This window comes from Sminthopsis crassicaudata, chromosome 2 (assembly GCF_048593235.1).
Source record: "Sminthopsis crassicaudata isolate SCR6 chromosome 2, ASM4859323v1, whole genome shotgun sequence".
Taxonomy (NCBI): domain Eukaryota; kingdom Metazoa; phylum Chordata; class Mammalia; order Dasyuromorphia; family Dasyuridae; genus Sminthopsis; species Sminthopsis crassicaudata.
The window spans coordinates 110,748,308-110,769,068 of record NC_133618.1 but is presented as its reverse complement, the minus strand read 5'-3'; the positions used below and the strand labels follow the sequence as shown (position 1 = coordinate 110,769,068).

The 20,761-nt window shown below is 33.7% G+C and overlaps 1 protein-coding gene across 5 annotated transcripts in view; it reads right to left on the bottom strand.

The window, feature by feature from the left end:
- Window positions 1-13,926: 13,926 nt before the first annotated feature.
- Window positions 13,927-20,761, bottom strand: part of SANBR (SANT and BTB domain regulator of CSR) — a 68,291-nt gene continuing 61,456 nt past the window's right edge. For all 5 annotated transcript variants that reach the window (XM_074286999.1, XM_074287001.1, XM_074286998.1 and 2 more), the window contains exons 19-21: window positions 17,393-17,481; window positions 16,790-16,881; window positions 13,927-15,841 (exon numbers count right to left, since the gene is read on the bottom strand). In XM_074286999.1, coding sequence (XP_074143100.1) covers window positions 15,805-15,841; window positions 16,790-16,881; window positions 17,393-17,481 — 218 coding nt within the window. In that variant the 3' untranslated portion in view covers window positions 13,927-15,804. The remainder of the gene's footprint in view (window positions 15,842-16,789; window positions 16,882-17,392; window positions 17,482-20,761) is intronic.

Here is a 20,761-nt window from a genome sequence, read left to right as displayed (position 1 = left end):
CATTCATCTATTCATTCATTCATATTTACATACACAATACGTACATATATACACAACTATTTATTTAGATCCATATGTGAAAATACATAAATTCATATATATATACATATATATCTAACATAGAGCTAATATATGTTACATGTGTATATGTATATTATGAGGCAGAAGAGTGGAAAGAAAAGTTGTCTTGAAACTAAGGGGCCATAAATTCAAATATTGCCTCTGACATACACAAACTATCATTTAACCTGGACCCGTCACTTAAACTCTCAGTATTAAGGGAACTCTCTAAGACAGGTAATCATAACCTCTCCTAAGGCATGGAGCCCTCTGGCACTCTGGTGAAACTCTGAGGTCACTTCTCAGGATAATGTTTTTAAATACATAAAATAGAACACATTATAAAGGATTACAAAGAACGTCAATTACATTGATATGTAATTATCCAAAATTTTTAAAATTTACATACATGATTCATGAAGTAATGTCTATTAAAAATAACTTTACTAGAATAAAAATAATATAAGGATGCAAAATAAGAAAAAATTCATACTCCAGGATAATAATCTCTTCCATATATGTTTATATAGTATTTGTTTTACATACACACACACGCACACATATGTATATATTGCAGAGAAAGTGCCAGATTAAGTTGAGAAACCAAATATCCTTAAATGCTAGGAGTTTCTTTTTCCAATGAAATTATAGGTCCATCCCTTAGCTCAGTCCCAAATACATATAGTTGTGTCCATCTGGATATGTATATGTAATATACTAGAAATATCATGTAACATTATATAATATATACACAATATTATGTACTGAAGTACATAACACATACACTCACATATGCATGTGTACGTGTGTGTAAATATCTACAAATACCCATGTGGAGACACATATACAGACATAGACATTTATTATCATTATCAGTCCATTAGTGACAAGGACAATATTCAGAACCAAAACATGTTAACTTAACTTTATAATGAGATTCAGAAGAACAAGCCTGACTTTAAATAAAAAATTATTCAAACCCACTAAAACCATATTCCTACTATAATACAAAGATAAAAAATATCTCCTATGTTTTGGACAATCCTAACTAAATTGCCCCAGTGGGAAGCACTCATTTATAACAACTACTTAGTGCCTTATTTGCACTGTTGTACCTTCATGGGAGAGTCAGTAGAATTAAGCTAGTTGCTCATTTTGGGTCAGCACTGGGTTTGGGAGAACAAGTGACTAAACTTGGCAGGAATCAGAGTGTCTTGGGAGTGGGTGTGACATAGTACACTTAAAAAAAAAAAAAAAAACAATCAGAGAAGAAAAGGGAAAATTCCCCCGTGCAAAAGAGAGCAGCAGAATGATTTCATGTTTCCAGTATATGAATTACTTGCTTCTTATTAAGTTTGAGCTACATAACTACAAAGCCTGAGGAAAATTTCCAGCCTAGCTTTTATGATTTACCTCCCCCATAGATTTAAAAAAATACCTGACATAAAAGAGTTAGAATTTGACCCATTTCTTTTTCTTATTCCTTTTGGAAAGTAATTATTCTACTGTGTATTGCCTTTACTAATAAACAACTGTGGCACCTCATTATGGTTAAAAGGTGATTCTGTATTTTTAAAGGTTATATCAATAGAATGCAAGCTCTGGCTAACTGAACTAATCTGAATTAGCTTCATGTATAATCCCAGTATCTGCAAATGTCTAAGGACTGGCCTAGCTTTTCACCAAAATGACCAGAGAAGAATACATTTTTTAAGCCTTAGTAACTCTCAGATATTTTCCAACTCACAAAGACTCTATTGGTAGAGATAATATCCACACCAATGAAATCACATTTTTCAGATCCTATGAGACTCTTTTCAATATTCTTTAAAAGAAATGTTGTGATTTATCTTTTCATATTTAATTTCAGAGATATAATGATCAGTCTCCTCAGAATTTTGCTTTGTTTTGCTTATTTTAAAGTTGCCTATTTTTAAAAAAAATGTCAGGACAAACTTAGAGTGGATGGCTTTGATATTGTTTATAACAAGCCATATTTAAAACAAAGCAACATTCTTGGGAGGAAAAATGTTGACATCAAAACCAGATGAGAAGTACAAAATTGAGAATATATAGTGTTCAATGAAAATAATTTCAACCTGATATATTTTAAAAATCAACAAAGGTTATTACCATTTCCAACACAAATTTAACTTATTTAGTCAAAGTAGTCACCATGATGATGAGGTAAATCGTCTTAATCACCAATCACTTGATCCTGGCAGTTAATGGTGATGCTAATTTAGAATATATACTCAATCACAAAGCCTTATGAAGGAGAAAAGAGGAAATATTATGAATAGTATTCTCATAAAACATCAAAAAATAGTGGAAGAAAACATTTGTAGAAGTGTGGTGTGATAGCCAGTGAAGGAGAGTCATTCCCAAGAGTATTTAAAGATCAAGTTGAAAGGAAGACAGAAAATGGACCAAACCATGGAAAAAAACTGTTAATGTTTCTATAATTGTTTTCTTCACTAATATCATACAAGTGATGTGTTTGGATTCTGTGTACTTCATGAAGAAATTTAAATAGTATTAAAAAAAAGATGGCAAAAGCAGCTAGAACAGGCCAACAACAGATAGTTCGTGTTAGAGGTAAAACAATTTTGGGGGCACTAAGTAACTCTCAAAACATCTGAAAGAGAAGATAACAAATGATTGGAAAAAGTAATGGACCATAATATCGTCTCATAAAGGAGAGGAACAATAAATTGTTAATTGTGGATTGACATTCCTAGTTTTTTCTCTGTAAAGAATTTTTATGAGAATGATTTACACATATATTGAGAACAATCTCAGTGAAAATAAAGAGGAAACAGGAAGGCTTTTGCAAAGAGCGAGCTGCAGTGGGATTGTCAGTCAGTAAGAATTACCAAGAAGCTGGACTGGTTCCTCAAAGGAAGGAGGCTTAAGTGTTGTAAAAATAGAACCAAACAGCATCAGGAAACTGGATGGTCAGAGGAGGTGACTTGTGAGGTATATTTTTAGGAAAATCGTTCTCTCCAACCATTGGTCTGGGACTTATCAAGACTAACAAAGTTCTGCTGGGACCCCAGAGTTTGAAACATTTAGCACAATCCAAGCTTCCAGTGAGCATCTTGTTTGCCCCCATTCCCCCTGTGCCTGTAGGATTGGGCAATGTTTTTCTGTCCCCTGTGGTCCACTACCCATGCAAGGACTAACAATGGCCCTGCTGGGATCTCTCCCCAGACTGTTATTGAACGATATAGAGAATATAGGATCTTATTGTGTTAATTGCTTATAGATCACACACAGACACACACACATTTGATTCACTACCTGTGAGACACTTAGGTAGCCCAGAGGATAGAGCTCTGAATCTGGAGTTAGGAAGATTCAATTTCATGTGTTCAATCTAGCCTCATGCTTTGACTCAGTGATTTAATAAACCCTTTGTATTTATCCCAAGTTGGTTAAAAACCTTAAAGAAAGTTCCCATGTGTACAAAAAAAAGTTTACCACACAACATTTTGTAGTAGTAAAGAATTGGAAAGAAAGTAGTTGCTCATTGGTTGGGAATGGATGGGAAAATTATGGGAAAAATAAAGGGAGAGGGCCTGGATTATTGATGATTTCCTCTTCTTTGTCCAAGGCAGGTCACTTAGCTAGCCGAGGTCGAGTGCCTAAGGCAGGATTTAAACTCCTGATTTTACAGCCAGTAGAATCCACTCTATTCACAGCCCTTACTTCCTTTTTTAAAAAGTATATTTTATCACTTTATTTTTCTTATTTTTTTAATCTATTTATTTTCAAAATATATGCAGAGTTTTCAACATTCACCCTTGTAAAATCTTATATTCCAATTTTTTTCTCCTTTCCTTCTCCCCATTCCCTCTCTTATGCAGCAAGTAATCCAATGTATGTTAAACATGTGCAATTTTTCTATACATATTTCCACAATTATAATGTTGCACAAGAAAAATCAGATCAAAAAGGAAAAAATTAAAAAGGAGAAAAAAAGTAAGCAAACAACAACAAAAAAGGTGAAAATACTATGTGGTGATCCACACTCAGTCCCCAAAGTCCTCTCGTTGGGCATAGGTGACTCTCCACAAGTCCGATGAAATTCCCTTGAATCGCTTTATTGTTGAAAAGAGCCTTGTCCATCAAAATTGATAATCATATAATCTTGTTTCTGTGTACAATGTTTTCCTGCTTCTAGTAACTTCACTTAGCATGAGTTCATGCACTGACTTCCTTTTTAAAAATATATTTAAAAGAAATATATTTCTTTTGCTTTTCCCCTATGTTGCTTCTCATCCCTTCCCAAAGAGATAAGCAAAATTCAGAAAAACCAGTCAACACATCAAGAAAGTTAGATGCTGTAAGAAAGTTAGATGGCTCTATACCGATAGAGCCATCAATTCTTCACAGGAATGGGATATTATCTTCTCATATATTTTTTCAACTAATTATAATTAATTGTAATATAATTATTATAATTTTGTAACATCCAGTTTTTACTACTTTATTGTTGTTCTTTCTATTATCATTATAGTCATTGTAAATATTGTTTTCCTCTCCTAAACCCATCCCCAAGTTATATTTATAAGCCTCTTTGGTAAGTAGCCAAATTTCTGGGTGTTGTTCATTTGTATGTTTTAGGCAATCAGATTTTTTTTTTTTTTTGCACTTTTATAGTGCTAGCTGGTGTCAGAATATCATTAAGCTCTCCAGATTCCTCTTTGATTCATAACCTTCAAAACTTCCATACTAGTGCTTCTTAATGATTTTTGTTCTTCAAATGCCTTTCAACAAGAAAAATGTGTTGCAAACCACTAACTTTACTTACTAAATGTTTACAGTAACTACAATAACTTTTCCCAATCTCTAAACTAAGTATAATTACAAAATATAAAATGTTATCCTACATATAAATGTGAAAAGTCTAAAAACAAAATTAGAGAACTAATTATATAATAATTACAAATATTTTACAAGGGATAATATTGTATAAGAATTATAAGTAATACAGCCAGATTTTGGAAGCTTACTATTATCTAACAGATTTGATATAATATTTTACAAATTTTGTTGAATATAAATTTTTTTTTAATTTTTGTTTTATTTTATAATTATAACTTTTTTTTTTTGACAGTACATATGCATGGGTAATTTTTTACAACATTATCCCTTGCACTTACTTCTATTCAGATTTTTTTCCCTTCCTCCCCCAACCCCCTCCCCCAGATGGCAGGCAGTCTTGTACATGTTAAATATATTGCAGTATATTCTACATACAATATATGTGTGTAGAACCGAATTTCTTGTTGCACAGGAAGAATTGGATTCAGAAGGTAAAAAATAACAGTTTACATTCATTTCCCATTGTTCCTTTTCTGGATGTAGTTGATTCTGTCCATCATTAATCAATTGGAATTGGATTAGCTCTTCTCTATGTTGAAGATATCCACTTCCATCAACATACATCCTCGTACAGTATCATTGTTGAAGTGTATAATGATCTTCTGGTTCTGCTCGTTTCACTCAGCATCAATTGATGTAAGTCTCTCCAAGCTTCTCTGTATTTCTCCTGTTGGTCATTTCTTACAGAACAATAATATTCCATAACATTCATATACCATAATTTACCCAACCATTCTCCAATTGATGGACATCCATTCATCTTCCAGCTTCTAGCCACTATGAAAAGGGCTGCCACAAACATTTTGGCACATACAGGTCCCTTTCCCTTCTTTAGTATTTCCTTGGGATATAAGCCCAGTAGTAGTATGGCTGGGTCAAAGGGTATGCACAGTTTGATAACTTTTTGGGCATAATTCCAGATTGCTCTCCAGAATGGTTGGATTCTTTCACAACTCCACCAAGAATGCATCAGTGTCCCAGTTTTCCCACATCCCCTCCAACATTCATCATTATTTGTTCCTGTCATCTTAGCCAATCTGACAGGTGTGTAATGGTATCTCAGAGTTATCTTAATTTGCATTTCTCTGATCGATAGTGATTTGGAACACTCTTTCATATGAGTGGAAATAGTTTTAATTTCATCATCTGAAAATTGTCTGTTCATATCCTTTGACCATTTATCAATTGGAGAATGGCTTGATTTCTTATAAATTAAAGTCAATTCTCTGTATATTTTGGAGATGAGGCCTTTATCAGAACCTTTAACTGTAAAAATGTTTTCCCAATTTGTTATTTCCCTTCTAATCTTGTTTGCATTAGTTTTGTTTGTGCAGAAACTTTTTAATTTGGTGTCATCAAAATGTTCTATTTTGTGATCAATAATGCTCTCTAGTTCTCCCTTGGACACAAACTCCTTCCTCCTCCACAAGTCTGAGAGGTAAACCATCCCATGTTCCTCCAATTTATTTATGATTTCGTTTTTTATGCCTAAATCTTGGACCCATTTTGATCTAATCTTAGTATGTGGTGTTAAATGTGGGTCCATGCCTAGTTTCTGCCATACTAATTTCCAGTTTTCCCAGCAGTTTTTGTCAAATAATGAATTCTTATCCCAAAATTTGGGGTCTTTGGGTTTGTCAAACACTAGATTGCTATTTTTATTCACTATCTTGCCCTGTGAACCTAACCTATGCCACTGATCAACTAGTCTATTTCTTAGCCAATACCAAATGGTTTTGGTGACTGTTGCTTTATAATATAGTTCTAGATCAGGTACAGCTAGACCACCTTCACTTAATTTTTTTTTTCATTACTTCCCTTGAAATTCTTGACCTTTTGTTGTTCCATATGAATTCTGTTGTTATTTTTTCTAGGTTATTTAAATAGTTTCTTGGAAGTCTGATTGGTATAGCACTAAATAAATAATTAGTTTAGGGAGTATTGTCATCTTAATTATATTCGCTCGGCCTATCCAAGAGCACTGAATGTCTTTCCAATTATTTAAATCTGACTTTATTTTTGTGGCAAGTGTTTTGTAATTTTGCTCATATAATTCCTGACTCTCCTTTGGTAGATAAATTCCCAAATATTTTATACTATCGACCATTATTTTGAATGGAATTTCTCTTTGTATCTCTTGCTGTTGGATTGTGTTGGTAATGTATAAAAATCCTGAGGATTTAATGTGGATTTATTTTGTATCCTGCAACTTTGCTAAAATTCTGAATTATTTCTAATAGCTTTTTAGCAGAGTCTTTGGGGTTCTCTAAGTATACCATCATGTCATCTGCAAAAAGTGATAATTTGATTTCCTCATTTCCTACTCTAATTCCTTGAATCTCTTTCTCGGCTCTTATTGCCGAGGCTAGAGTTTCTAGTACTATATTGAAAAGTAATGGTGATAGTGGGCAACCTTGTTTCACTCCTGATCTTATAGGGAAAGGTTCTAGTTTATCGCCATTACATATGATGTTTACTGAAGGTTTTAAATATATGCTCCTTATTATTTTAAGGAATAGTCCATTTATTCCTATACTCTCAAGCGCTTTTAGTAGGAATGGATGTTGGATTTTATCAAATGCTTTTTCTGCATCTATTGAGATGATCATATGGTTTTTATTAATTTGATTATTAATATGGTCAATTATACTAATAGTTTTCCTAATATTAAACCAGCCCTGCATTCCTGGTATAAATCCCACTTGGTCATAGTGTATTATCCTGGGGATGATTTTCTGAAGTCTATTTGCTAATATCTTATTTAAGATTTTAGCATCAATATTCATTAAGGAAATTGGTCTATAGTTTTCTTTCTCAGTTTTCCATCTACCTGGTTTAGGTATCAGTACCATGTCTGTGTCATAGAAGGAATTTGGTAGGACTCCTTCAATCCCTATTTTTTCAAATAGTTTACATAGCATTGGAGTTAGTTGTTCTTTAAATGTTTGGTAGAATTCACATGTAAATCCATCTGGTCCTGGGGACTTTTTCTTAGGAAGTTGGTTCAATAGCTTGGTCTATTTCTTTTTCTGAGATGGGACTATTTAGACTACTTACTTCTTCCTCTGTTAATCTGGGCAAGCTATATTTTTGAAGGTATTCTTCCATTTCATTTAAGTTATCGAATTTATCGGCATAAAGTTGAGCAAAGTAGCTCCTAACTATTGTTCTAATTTCCTCTTCATTAGTGGTGAGTTCACCCTTTTCATTTTCAAGACTAACAATTTGCTTTTTCTCTTTCCTTTTTTAAATCAGGTTTACTAAGGGTTTGTCTATTTTGTTGGTTTTTTCATAGAACCAACTCTTTGTTTTATTAATTAATTCAATAGTTTTTTTACTTTCAATTTTGTTAATCTCACCTTTTATTTTTTGAATTTCAAGTTTTGTGTTTGTCTGGGGGTTTTTAATTTGTTCCTTTTCTAGCAATTTTAGTTGTAAGCCCAATTCGTTGGCCCTCTCTTTCTCTATTTTATGCAAGTAGGCCTGTAGAGATATAAAATTTCCCCTTATTACCGCTTTGGCTGTATCCCACACATTTTGGTATGATCTCATTATTGTCATTTTCTTGGGTGAAGTTATTAATTATGTCTACGATTTGCTGTTTTACCCAATCATTCTTTAGTATAAGATTATTTAGTTTCCAATTATTTTTTGGTCTATTTTCCCCTGGCTTTTTATTAAATGTAATTTTGATTGCATTATGGTCTGAAAAGGATGCATTTACTATTTCTGCCTTACTGCATTTGATTTTGAGGTTTTTATGCCCTAGTATATGATCAATTTTTGTATAGGTTCCATGAACTGCTGAGAAGAAAGTATACTCCTGTCTCCATTTAGCTTTCGCCAAAGATCTATCATATCAAACTTTTCTAGTATTCTATTTACCTCTTTGACTTCTTTCTTATTTTGTGGTTTGATTTATCTAATTCTGAGAGTGCAAGGTTGAGATCTCCCACTATTATAGTTTTGCTATCTATTTCCTCTTGCAGCTCTCTTAATTTCTCTTTTAAGAATTTAGATGCTGCACCACTTGGTGCATATATGATTAATATTGATACTGCTTCATTATTGATGCTGCCCTTTAACAGGATATAATGCCCTTCCTTATCTCTTTTAATTAGATCAAATTTTGTTTTTGCTTGATCTGAGATGAGGATGGCTACTCCTGCTTTTTTGGTTTTGCCTGAAGCATAATAGATTCTGCTCCACCCTTTTATTTTTAGTTTAAATGTCTCACCCTGTTTCAGGTGTGTTTCCTGTAAACAACATATAGTAGGATGTTGAATATAAATAACATTTCAACAAAATAAATTACAACTTTGAAGTTGTTTAACATGATATAATAATCATGTAAATTTAATTTGATTTTGGATTTTTAAAATTTGTATAAAGATTTGCAGTACTTGGTTCATTAACTATAAAATCTTTTCTATTGCTTTGTTAAATTTATTTTTGTATTTTGATTTTAAACAAGAATAAAGTGAAAATGATCACACACAAATATGCAGGGAAAATGGTAGGAGAATTTTACAAGTTCAGCTTGATGAGCAATAGAAATTTATTTTTTAAATTTTAAATTACTTAACCTCTAAATGACAATAATAGTTAGGATTAAAGGTATTTGTTTTTCAATTAAATAATGACAAATGTTATATTAAGTGACAAATGTGCTTAATGCTAAATCGCAAATATTTCTTAATTTTTAAAAACATTTATATGTAAGATAAGTTTAACAATGAAAGAAAGATGATCTTCTCTTCTCCCACTGACAAATTGGCAACACGATCATAGAAACTACTAAATGATTGATTCATATGGCTTATCAGGTTTTGTTTTTTTTTTTTTTTCAAAATGTGCTAGATAGAAGGATTATAAGCAGAGGATACCTTTAAATAGGATGATGATCCATGATAATTTCAGAATGGCATATAATGCGCATGATCTGTGATCCTGGCTTTTCAGTCTTTTAGCGCTACATTTTGGCTTTTTTTTTTATTATTTTATTTTTTCCAATTATATGTAAAGACAATTTTTTAATATTCAGTTTTACAAAATTTTGTTTTAAATTTTCCTTTTTTCCTTCCTCCCCTCTCCCTCTTCCTAAAACAACAAGCAATTTGATATAGTTTATATGAATTCATAACATTTTGATTTCATGATTATATAAGCTGATGAGGTAAAATTACAGAGTAACACAGGGGAAGCAGGGAGCTACTCTATTGCATTGTATAGAATGCAAATGGAAGTAGGTGCACTCCCTCTAACAATCCTTTTGGAGTTGTTTTGCAGTTGAATTCCAGACTTTTGTAGTTATTTGGAAACAACTTGATAACATTTGAGAAACTGCAAGAAAATATTGGTTTAGTCAAAAGTGCCAGTCAGAATTTCAAGTAATCTCTGTGCAAATATCAAAATCCTTGTTTGCATGATCAAAACAATTTGAATCACTGCAGAAACAAACCTATAATGTTTCAAATGTGCATTCTTGTTTGAAGAGAAAAAAATATTTATAACATAATGGGAAATTTACTGCTTAGGGTACTTTTAAAGTTTGCCTAGTTTTTTTGTTTGTTTTTTGTTTTTGTTTTTGTTTTTAGCACAAACCCTTTGTACTGTTGGAATCTCAAAGGGGTCCACGAACTACTAAATTGGAACCACTGCTCAAGGCTAACTTTTTGTGCAAATGTTAATGTTAAGAAGTCAATCATATCATGTAGACATCATGGAAGGTATCAGAACATATTCTTCAGTTGACTGTCTATTGAGACAGAAAACTCTCAATAATTTCCTTCAAGGTTCAGTTCAGGAATCACCTTCAATATCAAGTCTTCTGATTTTTCATCTGGTAGTATTCCCTCTCCCAAATTATCTTGCAATAATAGACAATAATATAATTCTAATCATAATCTTGTAAAAATAGAAATTTGACATAAACCTATACATGTTAGAATGTAAGTACCTTGAGGAAAGATATTTCATGTTTGGTTTTGTATCCACAGTGCCTTACACAGAGACAACCTTTAATGAATCAAAAGTGATTCAACAATGCCTTTTATGTGCCAGATGTTGGTGATTCAAAGACAAAAATGAAATAGTCTATGCCTTTCAAGGAGCTTATATTCTTTCAGAGTTGACAGCACATTCATATTGCAGTCCAGATGGGCAGGATAAGTTCCCCTTGTCTAAAAAGGAAGGTTAGCAAAAAAGATTAAAAGTGGGAGTTTGGGAGAAAGAGAAAATTTCAACACAGGAACGTGAATGGAGGGAGAATATTTTCCAGCAGACAATTCTTGATTCCAGTACATATTAAAGAGTGGGTATTTGAGGCTGCCTGATCCCACCTGCCGTCTGCCTCTGGTTGGGATACTGATGGATGTGGCCCATCTCTTCCTTTCTAGGAGACAGAAAAGTGCTTTAATTCTTCCTTTCCCTCTCTCTTCCTCTTCCTCCAGATGTCAAATTTACTCCCAAATTTTGTGGTTTACAGAAGCTGTTTACAATTATGAATTTGCCTAATGTTTTAAAAACTCTTTGATATAAGATTGTGACCAACAATAACTCCATTGTGATTTGTGTAATGCTCCTTTTCCTCCCCCTTCCCTTGTCTTCTTCCTCCTCCTTCTTCTAGCAGTGATAATGACTTGTGGAATACAGAGATAATAATGATTTGTACCTTCAAAACATCAGGATTTTCCTCACCCAAGCTGGAAACTGAACCAAATGACAGTCTTATGCTTTTAATTTATCAATATCTTGGAAAAACTTTCCAACAGCAAAGATGTTTAAGCAGTGAATATTTGTGTTTTCTATTTATTTTTTTTCCCGTAGGCTAAGACCATGAGAGCTGTTACCAAGGACTTTTTTATTGAAGGGAGGATGGCCAAATTGTCTTTCTTATTACTTTCCCCCCTGTATACTCTGTATTGAGGGCAGTGAGTAGAGGTCTGTCCACAGAAGATGAAGATTATGATCTGAGAACAGTCTGCATCCATAATCCAAGCATGATGAGTCAGATCCTCCTCCTAATGAGTAACATGATTCTTGTTACATTTCTGATATATTCTTAGAATTAAATCTTCTCCACATGAATTCTTTCCTTTTCACAAAGCAAACAACATGCTTTGCTACTACATGGATGCTCTTCCCAGAACTTCCATTTAGGGAAAGCATCCAGAATAGCCATCTTGCTATTTTTTCATCCACCTAGAGTAACATCTCATCATTTCTCAAAGGCTGCAGTCCTTCTGCAAGGTCTTAACAACCCAGAATTCCACATTCCCTCAGTATCCTCTGTTGTTGGAGCTCCCTCATCCCACTCCTGCTCTGAGATATCTTATATTTGCAGCCTTCCAACCTGAATACCTCCTGTAGACTTGTAGAGTTATCTCCTATGTCATTAATGACAAGAAAACAGAACAGTTCCTTAGGTCCAATACTTAAAACAGGATGAGCAACAAGCCAAGCTACTAATGAGCTATCAGCTACTATTGACCTGTTGTATTCCTTGGAAGTTCAGAGGAGGGTGAAAACTGGGAAGGATCTCACAGAAATTGTCAATAATTTTTACTGAAAATGCTGGCTATAATAAAGGTGGGCAATAAATACTTGTTAGATTACTCTGCTAAGTCAAGGGGTGCAGTTCCTATCTGGCCTCAGACACTTAACTGTGTGATCCTGGCAAGTCATTTAATTCTTTTTTGCCTCAGTTCGTCTATAAAATGGACTGGGCTGGAGGCCAAACCCTGCTCAGCTCCTGGGTCAGAGACACTAGGAGGTCTTTTGCTTATCTTGCCCTTCAGCCCAGGACCCTCATGATGGACTGCCATCCTTCAGGACAGATTCTGTCCACATCCACCTTAGATCTTTGACCTGGAACTGGATGGCGTGACAAAGCTGCCTACTGGCACATGTTCTCTCATCTGGCACTGGCCTGGGTTTCTGCTTGATAGGTCTTTGACCTCTTCTGGCCCTGGTGGAGAATTTTAGTCTGTTTTCAAATGCTGTGCTGGAATATTCTGTGAGACTATTGCTTGCTAAACTCCATTACCAGTGCCTTTAGACCTCTCTATCTTTATATCCTGACCTGGGCTGAAAACGTTAATTTTTTTTTCTTAGATTTACCAACCCCCGACCAGGTCTGATGCATTTTCTAGATCTGTGTGGAATTGTGGGGTGCAGCTTCATTGGTTATACTTCTCCCTGGAACTGTGATTTTGTCTTTGCCTTTCCCTAGAGTCATCTTGCAGAAATGTGCAGAATTGTCCTTACTCAGCTGCCCAACTTTTACCCTTTGAAATGTCGCTGTCCTCCATTTGGGTCCTGCTCTGGTGTCTGGCACACAGGTCATGCTATGGCCCCATCCCACTGACTGGAAAGGCTTTGGGGAAAGGCTGGGGGAGCCCACAGGTTTACTCATTCAACTGTTTATTATTTACTCTCTATCAGCAGAAGACCAGCAAGCAACTAGAGGTCTAGAGTAGAAGTGTCCCTAGCATATGACCAGCCATTCCCTTTGGAGCTTTGGTTCCCATTCCTAGCCTGGAGGCTCAGCACTCTGGGAGGCCACCTCACCTGGGAAGGTCCCTCTGCTCTTACTTCCCCTACTTGTAATTGGTGAGTTTCCCCCAGAATCAACACGAAGCCTTTTCCTCCCTCTTCACTTTTCAGCTCCCTTTCCTAAACTGTCTTCCCTAGTAAGAGTGTAAACTCCTTAAGAGCAGGGATCATCTTTCTTTTTGCTAGTATTTGTTTTCCTGGTGAGCTCTTAGCACAATGCCTAGCATATGACATGCTTTAATAAATGTTAACTATCTTGACTTAAAATATAAAAATCTCCTTATAATAAAAATCATGTATAAATCAAATTATAGAGTATGTTGTTGGTTATCTACATTATGGGAGAGAATGAAAGAATGATTCAGAACAACAAACTAAACAATTTAGTTATTGAATTCATTAATCAATTTTTCATTTACATTTATTTATTTTGGTTAAAGAGGTGGGAACTCAAAAGTTAATGCAGGATATGTTTGACAAAGAAAATGATATTAATATGGTTTTATTAAAATGTTAATTGTATTTATGCTATGTAGTACAGACAGACATAAACAAAAATAAAAGCACATCTTGAAGAAATTCAAATTCTGAAATACTCTGGCATGTAAAAATGGCACAATCACAAACAAAAAAAATCATTCCAGTGGTCTAGTCTCTCTAGAAGAGAAGCAGCTTACTCTTTTCACATCAGTAAATTTAAGAAATATTTGTCTCTTATCATCGTGGGTATTAAAAACAAAGTTCATTACACAAACAAACCTAGATCATTTGTCAGGCAAAAATAAGTAAACTATACCAAAATTCTAATACTGAACAGATATTACATAGTAAACCACCCTCTTTGAAAAACTTATGATCTGTTTTTAAAAACATAAAATGGAATAAAACTTTTGAATAGGAAACAAAGGTTTTGGCAAAGCCATACTTATTTTCAGAGAGAAAATAAAATGTAGCTGCAAAATCCTTTAAGTACACTAAAAAGAATACTTGAATACTTGTTTGGAATAGTGATTTCTTTATGTGTAAACTGAATGCAATACTTAATAAGTCAATTAAAAGCTGTTTTCCTCACATATCTAAATCTGCTTTTTAATTTAAATATTTTGAATAATTTTAATTAAAAATGAAATAAAGGCTGAAAAATATATAGATAGTGCATTTTAAGAAGGTTTTTTTTTTCTTTTTTTCCCAGCGATTTAAGTAAAAGTAATTTCCAAACACATCATTTACTATGTGCTTATGGTTTGGAACTAATTTTCCCTGAGCACTCTTTCTGCTTTGCTAGAAAAATTAAAACATGATCTGCAGTATACAATTTTATTGTGATTTCTTTTGAGGACACACAGTTGTGTTCTTACCAAATGTACACAAATAACTGTCTCTCTAGACAACTCTAAAACAATCAGTAATCTCACTGTAAAATGTGAACTATTTAAATAGCTGTAAAATAAATATTTTAAAATTTGGGACCCTTCTATATTAGGGGTGCTTCGCTAAATTGATTTTGTCCAAAGACTAATAACTATTCTATCAGATTCAGAATGATACTAATAACATATAAGGAACCAGGAAATTATCTGCACTTTCAGGCCACAGAACAAATGTGAGAACATTTGTCTAGAAAGAGGAAAAAAAAAACTGGGCTGATAGCAAACATTTTCATTTTTATGTGATAAAACTAGAAAAATGAATTCTGCCCAACATACAAAAAATTACCTTACCTTCAAGTTTTAAACACTGCAATCTTGGGGTCTTTGTTACTCCCTGGATACTCATGCAAACCTACATAACATCATTGGGAATCACATTGCACATCCTAAAGACCAATATGGTATATCCCAAGATGTATAAGTGAAATGATACAATACTAGTTAATGTACATGCATGATAACACTGCCAGCTGTATTTCAGTCATTTTTCAATGTCTTAAAAAAAACCACCAAGAAAAAGTTTAGAATTTAGGCTTCTTTCCTTTCAAAGAAATAAATTAGGGTTCTCAAATATTAGAAGTTTTAAAACTGTGCAAATTTATAAATAAACATTTTCTACATAGCATAACTTACTAAAAAGCAGATTAAATTTAAGAACTTGCATATTTACAAATTTCTTTTTTTTAAAAAACAAGATCTAACTGGATCTGCATTCATTCTTCTTAGTAATTGATTAATGTCATCTGCAGTATTCAATTGATAAGTCACTTAAAAGATAAAGATGACAGCCTTCCAAAAAACTTCAAAAAATGAACAATTTCAGATGTCAGCACTGCCTTCTGCTATTTGAGAACTTTCCTGAGGTGTCTTATACAGGACGGTTCTGACCAAAACGACTTTTAGATCTAGATTAAAACATAAAAATAAGCAAATGAAAATTAAAATCATTATTTAGATAGTTGTTGCCAATTAAAAGGTACAGACTTAGATAAATTTAAATTTTACTATTACACATTCCTCCCCTGAAGTTCTATTCTCCCGAAGAGTCTCATTGTGGCTTCTTAATGGCTATATCAGAGATGGAAAGGGTCAGGCCTGGGGTCAATATAGAAACAGTGTAGAATGATGGATCTGGAATCAGAGAACCTTAACTCAAATCCTATCTAGAGAAACTACTGAGTTCTTTTATGCTGTAGCGTAATTCAATTAATCTCTCTGAGCTTTTCTGTGCCCTTATCTACAAAAAAATGAAGGAAGTAGAGAGGTCTTACTCAATTCAATCTAGGAAACTAGATAGATTCCAAAAGGCTTATCATTAGCCAGTAACCATTAAGTTTTGAATTTCTGTTAAAATGTTGACTGCTTTTGATTTGCGTTGATAGAGGGAAAAATGAAACTTTCTTAGAGACAGTACATAAGTAGCTTTCCCAAGGTCACTTGGATAGAAATATGGTAGAATTAGGTTGGTGATACCAGCATTTGGCTCCAAGTAAAGTTTTATCAAATCACTCAGTGTCCCAGTGATATTTTAAATGTTCAATAACTTCAACAGCTTAAATAGCACTCAAATTTTATTGATACCCTACAATAGCTAAAAAGTTAACTTTCTGATGTTGTTAAGTCTTTGTCAAAGACTTAAAAATACAATTCTGAAACTGCTTCATAAAGTGCTGAAATTCTGAGAAAAAAAATACAGGTGTTACTATTCTTGCATCATTTAATCTTTTGATATGATGTTTAATACACATAGTCCAGACAAAAGGTAAATACTTCTTCCTATATGATTCATGAAATTTAAAATGTAATTTCACCATTAAGTGCTCTCCTGAACACTAATTCAGGTTCTGATTTACCTTGAGTTTTTCTCTGTGCTGTTTTGTCGTGTAGTGACTGGAATTGAGGCCTTGACTTGAGCTTCAAGCTTAGAATAAATACTACCCGCAAACTGCAAAATAAAATAAATTATGAAGCTATTCTACTTTGGCTTTAATAATTACTTTGCTTATCAGGGGGTCTATTTTTCAGCTTTGAAAATTTATTTTTAAATTAAAGATATGCAGAATAACACTGCTATAGCTAATGCATATTACTGCCTTATACTTACATTGATATTTATAGCTGCCATAGCAGGATCAATTGACAATTAATATCTACTAATCATCTGGACAGATGCTATTAATCAAAACCTAACTAACATTAAATTTTCAGGAAAGTCCCATAGTACATGACCAGTTGAATTAAAGACTATAACAGGAACAGAAACACATATATACCCAGCTTACTTTGAACCTTTGTATGTACCTGGGTGGGTAATTAGTAAGCTTTGCATGCTTTTATACTTGTCCATAGAATTGAATTATACTGGAAACACTTTTCACTTTCCCTTGTGAAAACAACTCAAATCAGAATGAAGGCATGCTCAAACTCAGAAAAGGATACTAAAATGTAATTCTTACTTCCTTTCCTTCCTTCGACTTGACTCGATCCACATCACCTAGCCGCATTTTTATTAGGTGCCCTGTAATTTCAGACATCCGACGCTGATCTAAACACAATAAATAGTAAAATCTGCTTACTTTCTTGTGACGATCCTAAAAATCAAGACTTTGGGAACATACATTTGGAAACATTCCTAAGTCAACATGTTTTTTGTAGGACCTCAGTAAATAAGTATCAAATTGCAAAGTTACTTCATGAATTTTATGAAAACACACAGGTAATAAATATAGAACTCAGATTTTTTTTTTGGGGGGGGTAGCTTTGGATTTCACTCCAGGAGAACAAATCTAGGTTAGGTCAAATCAAAGGGATATACTCCTGAGGATTTTGTATTCAGCTGGCCTAACAATATATATATATATATATATATATATATATATATGTATATATAAATGTCTTTGAAGTTGGACATTTTTAGATATTCCCAAATTTTGAGCATTCATTAAGAAACCAGAGGTGAACAGAGAACATAAAAAAAGGAAAAGCCAGACTAAACTAGGATGTCTAATGTCCAAATCTTACCATAAAACCAGAACATTTATGAGGAATTTGATTTGTACTATGGGAGTGGGTTTTCCTTTCTTAGTAAAGCATAAAGAAATTTTAAATGAAGCTCTTGGAGGAATCTGGTTAAGTATTTAAAATGAGTAGATTTTTTCCTCAAATATAAAAACAAGGGAAAGTAAGATTTACTAAAGTCTAAGTTTTCATAAATAATCAGAACCAATTTTATTCATGAGTTTAACACTATTTTGATGATGACTATACACAGTTTTGAGAGTAAGTCTATGTATAAGAGGTAAATATATTAATATTTTGGTGACTGATCATGTAATTAAGCTTTTTTGATAGACAGGAAGAAGGGGAAGCTAATTTAGAAGAGTTAAGAGTGAGTTTAGTTTTGAACAAGTATGACTACAAATTAGATTAAAATGCTTTGCATAGTTTTGTTTTTTTATTTGGAGAATTTTTCTTTCTCAAAGCAAAAAATAAAAGAAATTATTTTATTAAGAACTTAAAAACCAAGAAGAAAGGTAAAATATTTGATTAAATATATATATATGAAAGAAGCAAAACTTTACCCTTTGTACACAGCATTTAACAAAGAAAAAGAATCCAAGGAATTAATAAATAAAGATGTTTTTTGTTTTGTTTTCCCTTCCAAACCTGGTTCAATTTCTGCTACTTTAGAATTTACTTTCCTTTTTCTTATTCTTCTCTTAAATAGTTTCAATTAGTACATACATCCTTCTGATTCTGCTGATTTTATTCTGTATCACATAGGAGTCTATCCAATTCTTGTTTTATACTGTACCAAAACATTTTATTATATTAAGATGTCCTAATTTATTCAAGTGATTTGAGAGTTGGACACATTGCTTACTTCTGGTTTTGTGTAGAAAAGAACCATTTTGTGTTGGGCATAGGTAAGTAAGAGGAGCTGTGTTATTTTTGTGGCTGGAAGGTAGGTATAATAAAGAAATTAATGTGGCCAATCTACTTGACATTTTTATATTTCCTTAATTTGCAGCCAAATGGAGTATTTTGGGAACAGGACTTGCTCATATAGTTACTTCTGTTTTTGTTGTTATTATTATTATTTTTTTTTTGTATTCCCAATACAGTTTCTGAAATGGTTTTAGGAATCAGAGACCAAAATCAGAGTTATATAAGAATTATACAGAGTTGTTCAGGTAATAATCTATAAAAGAAGAGATTTCATCATGGTGGGGGGTTGAAAGAAGGGAATAATTTTGCTGGTTTTTCTCATTTCCCTGACAGGGTTTGGTAGACTTGGTGGCCATGCACTAGTTTGCTCACGTCAGGAATAGATTTCATGCCACTGCACCTTAGGAGACAATCTAAGAACCAAAGCCAAATGGCAGTAGCAGGGGAAAGCTCATCAACCAACAGACTGGCAAAGACTCTCACTCAGGAAAGAGTTGTATGATGGAATCAAAAGGGACAGGTGCTCTGGCCAGACACACTGGTTACTTGGGTCTACCTACTCTACACTGATCCTGCTCTCACAGGTTTCTATTCTTTGCCACAAAACACGTGTTTTCTGACTCCATGTTCTCTGTATATACCACATACAAATAGACCACAGGGGGATTTTTCTTGTAATTTTATTTGCTACACTATTTGATTAAATGTCTTAACTTTGAACTAAGGGAGGCAATCATGGTGTAGTGGACAGAGGGCTGGCATCAGAGCCTAAAACACCTTGGTGTCTCCCCCTTAACACATTCTTTCATTCTTTTTAAAATTTTCAATAGTATAGGGGGGCAGCTAGGTGGCACAGTGGATAGAGTACCAGCCCTGAATTCAGGAGGACCCGAGTTCAAATATGATCTCAGACACTTAACACTTCCTAGCTGTGTGACCCTGGACAAGTCACTTAACCCCAGCCTCAGAAAAAAGGAAAAGAAAAAAGAAAAAAAATTTCAATAGTATTTTCAAATATATGTAAAGATAGTTTTCAACTTCATTTTTGTAAGACTTTGTACTTTAAATTTTTCTCCTTTATCTCCCCCCTCTCTAAGATCTCCAGTAATCTAAGTTAAACACATGCAATTCTTTTAAACATTTCCCAACTTGTCACATAAGACATGCTTTCTGTGTGATTTTGAACAAATCCCTTAAGATTTCAGTGATCTAGGCAACGAAGGTGTCAACATGCACTGGTAGGCAACATGGTTCCCCATGTCAATGAAATCACAGGTCCACTGCCTGTCCCTATCTTAAACCTCATGTATCTTCTGGCTGGAAGAAGTAAAACAAAGGAAGAAGCGGTGCTGGTGACCCACAGAGTTTGGAATCTGGGGCAGCTCTTCTGGGGGAACACAAGTGAAGGACGACTTCTGGTATTATTATAAAATGTATATTTATCTTTGTAAAAACAGGCCCTTGTGCTGCTTTTTTGGCATAAAGAATTAGCAATGGAACTGCTCCCTATTAGGCAGAGCTAGAAAAGAACTGAGGTTAGTTACTAAGCCCAAGTCTTATTTTACAGATGAGGAAACTGAAGATCATAAAGACTAAGTGACTCAGCACAAGTAATCAGCAGAAGAGGAAGGACTCACAAGTGAGTCTGCTGCCTCTGAACCCAACAGCCTTCCTATTGAACCTTGTGAGGACCATTTCTGACTCACTGTATTATTCTGCTTTCCAAAAATCATATGCTAGTTAAGTTTCATCAAAAACATATTAAGAATGCTGATCCTCTAGTCTGCTGAGCAATGAATTTGATTCTTCTATCCATCCATCAATCCATCCATGTACAGACACAGACACATAGACACACACATTGTGCTCTTCTAGGA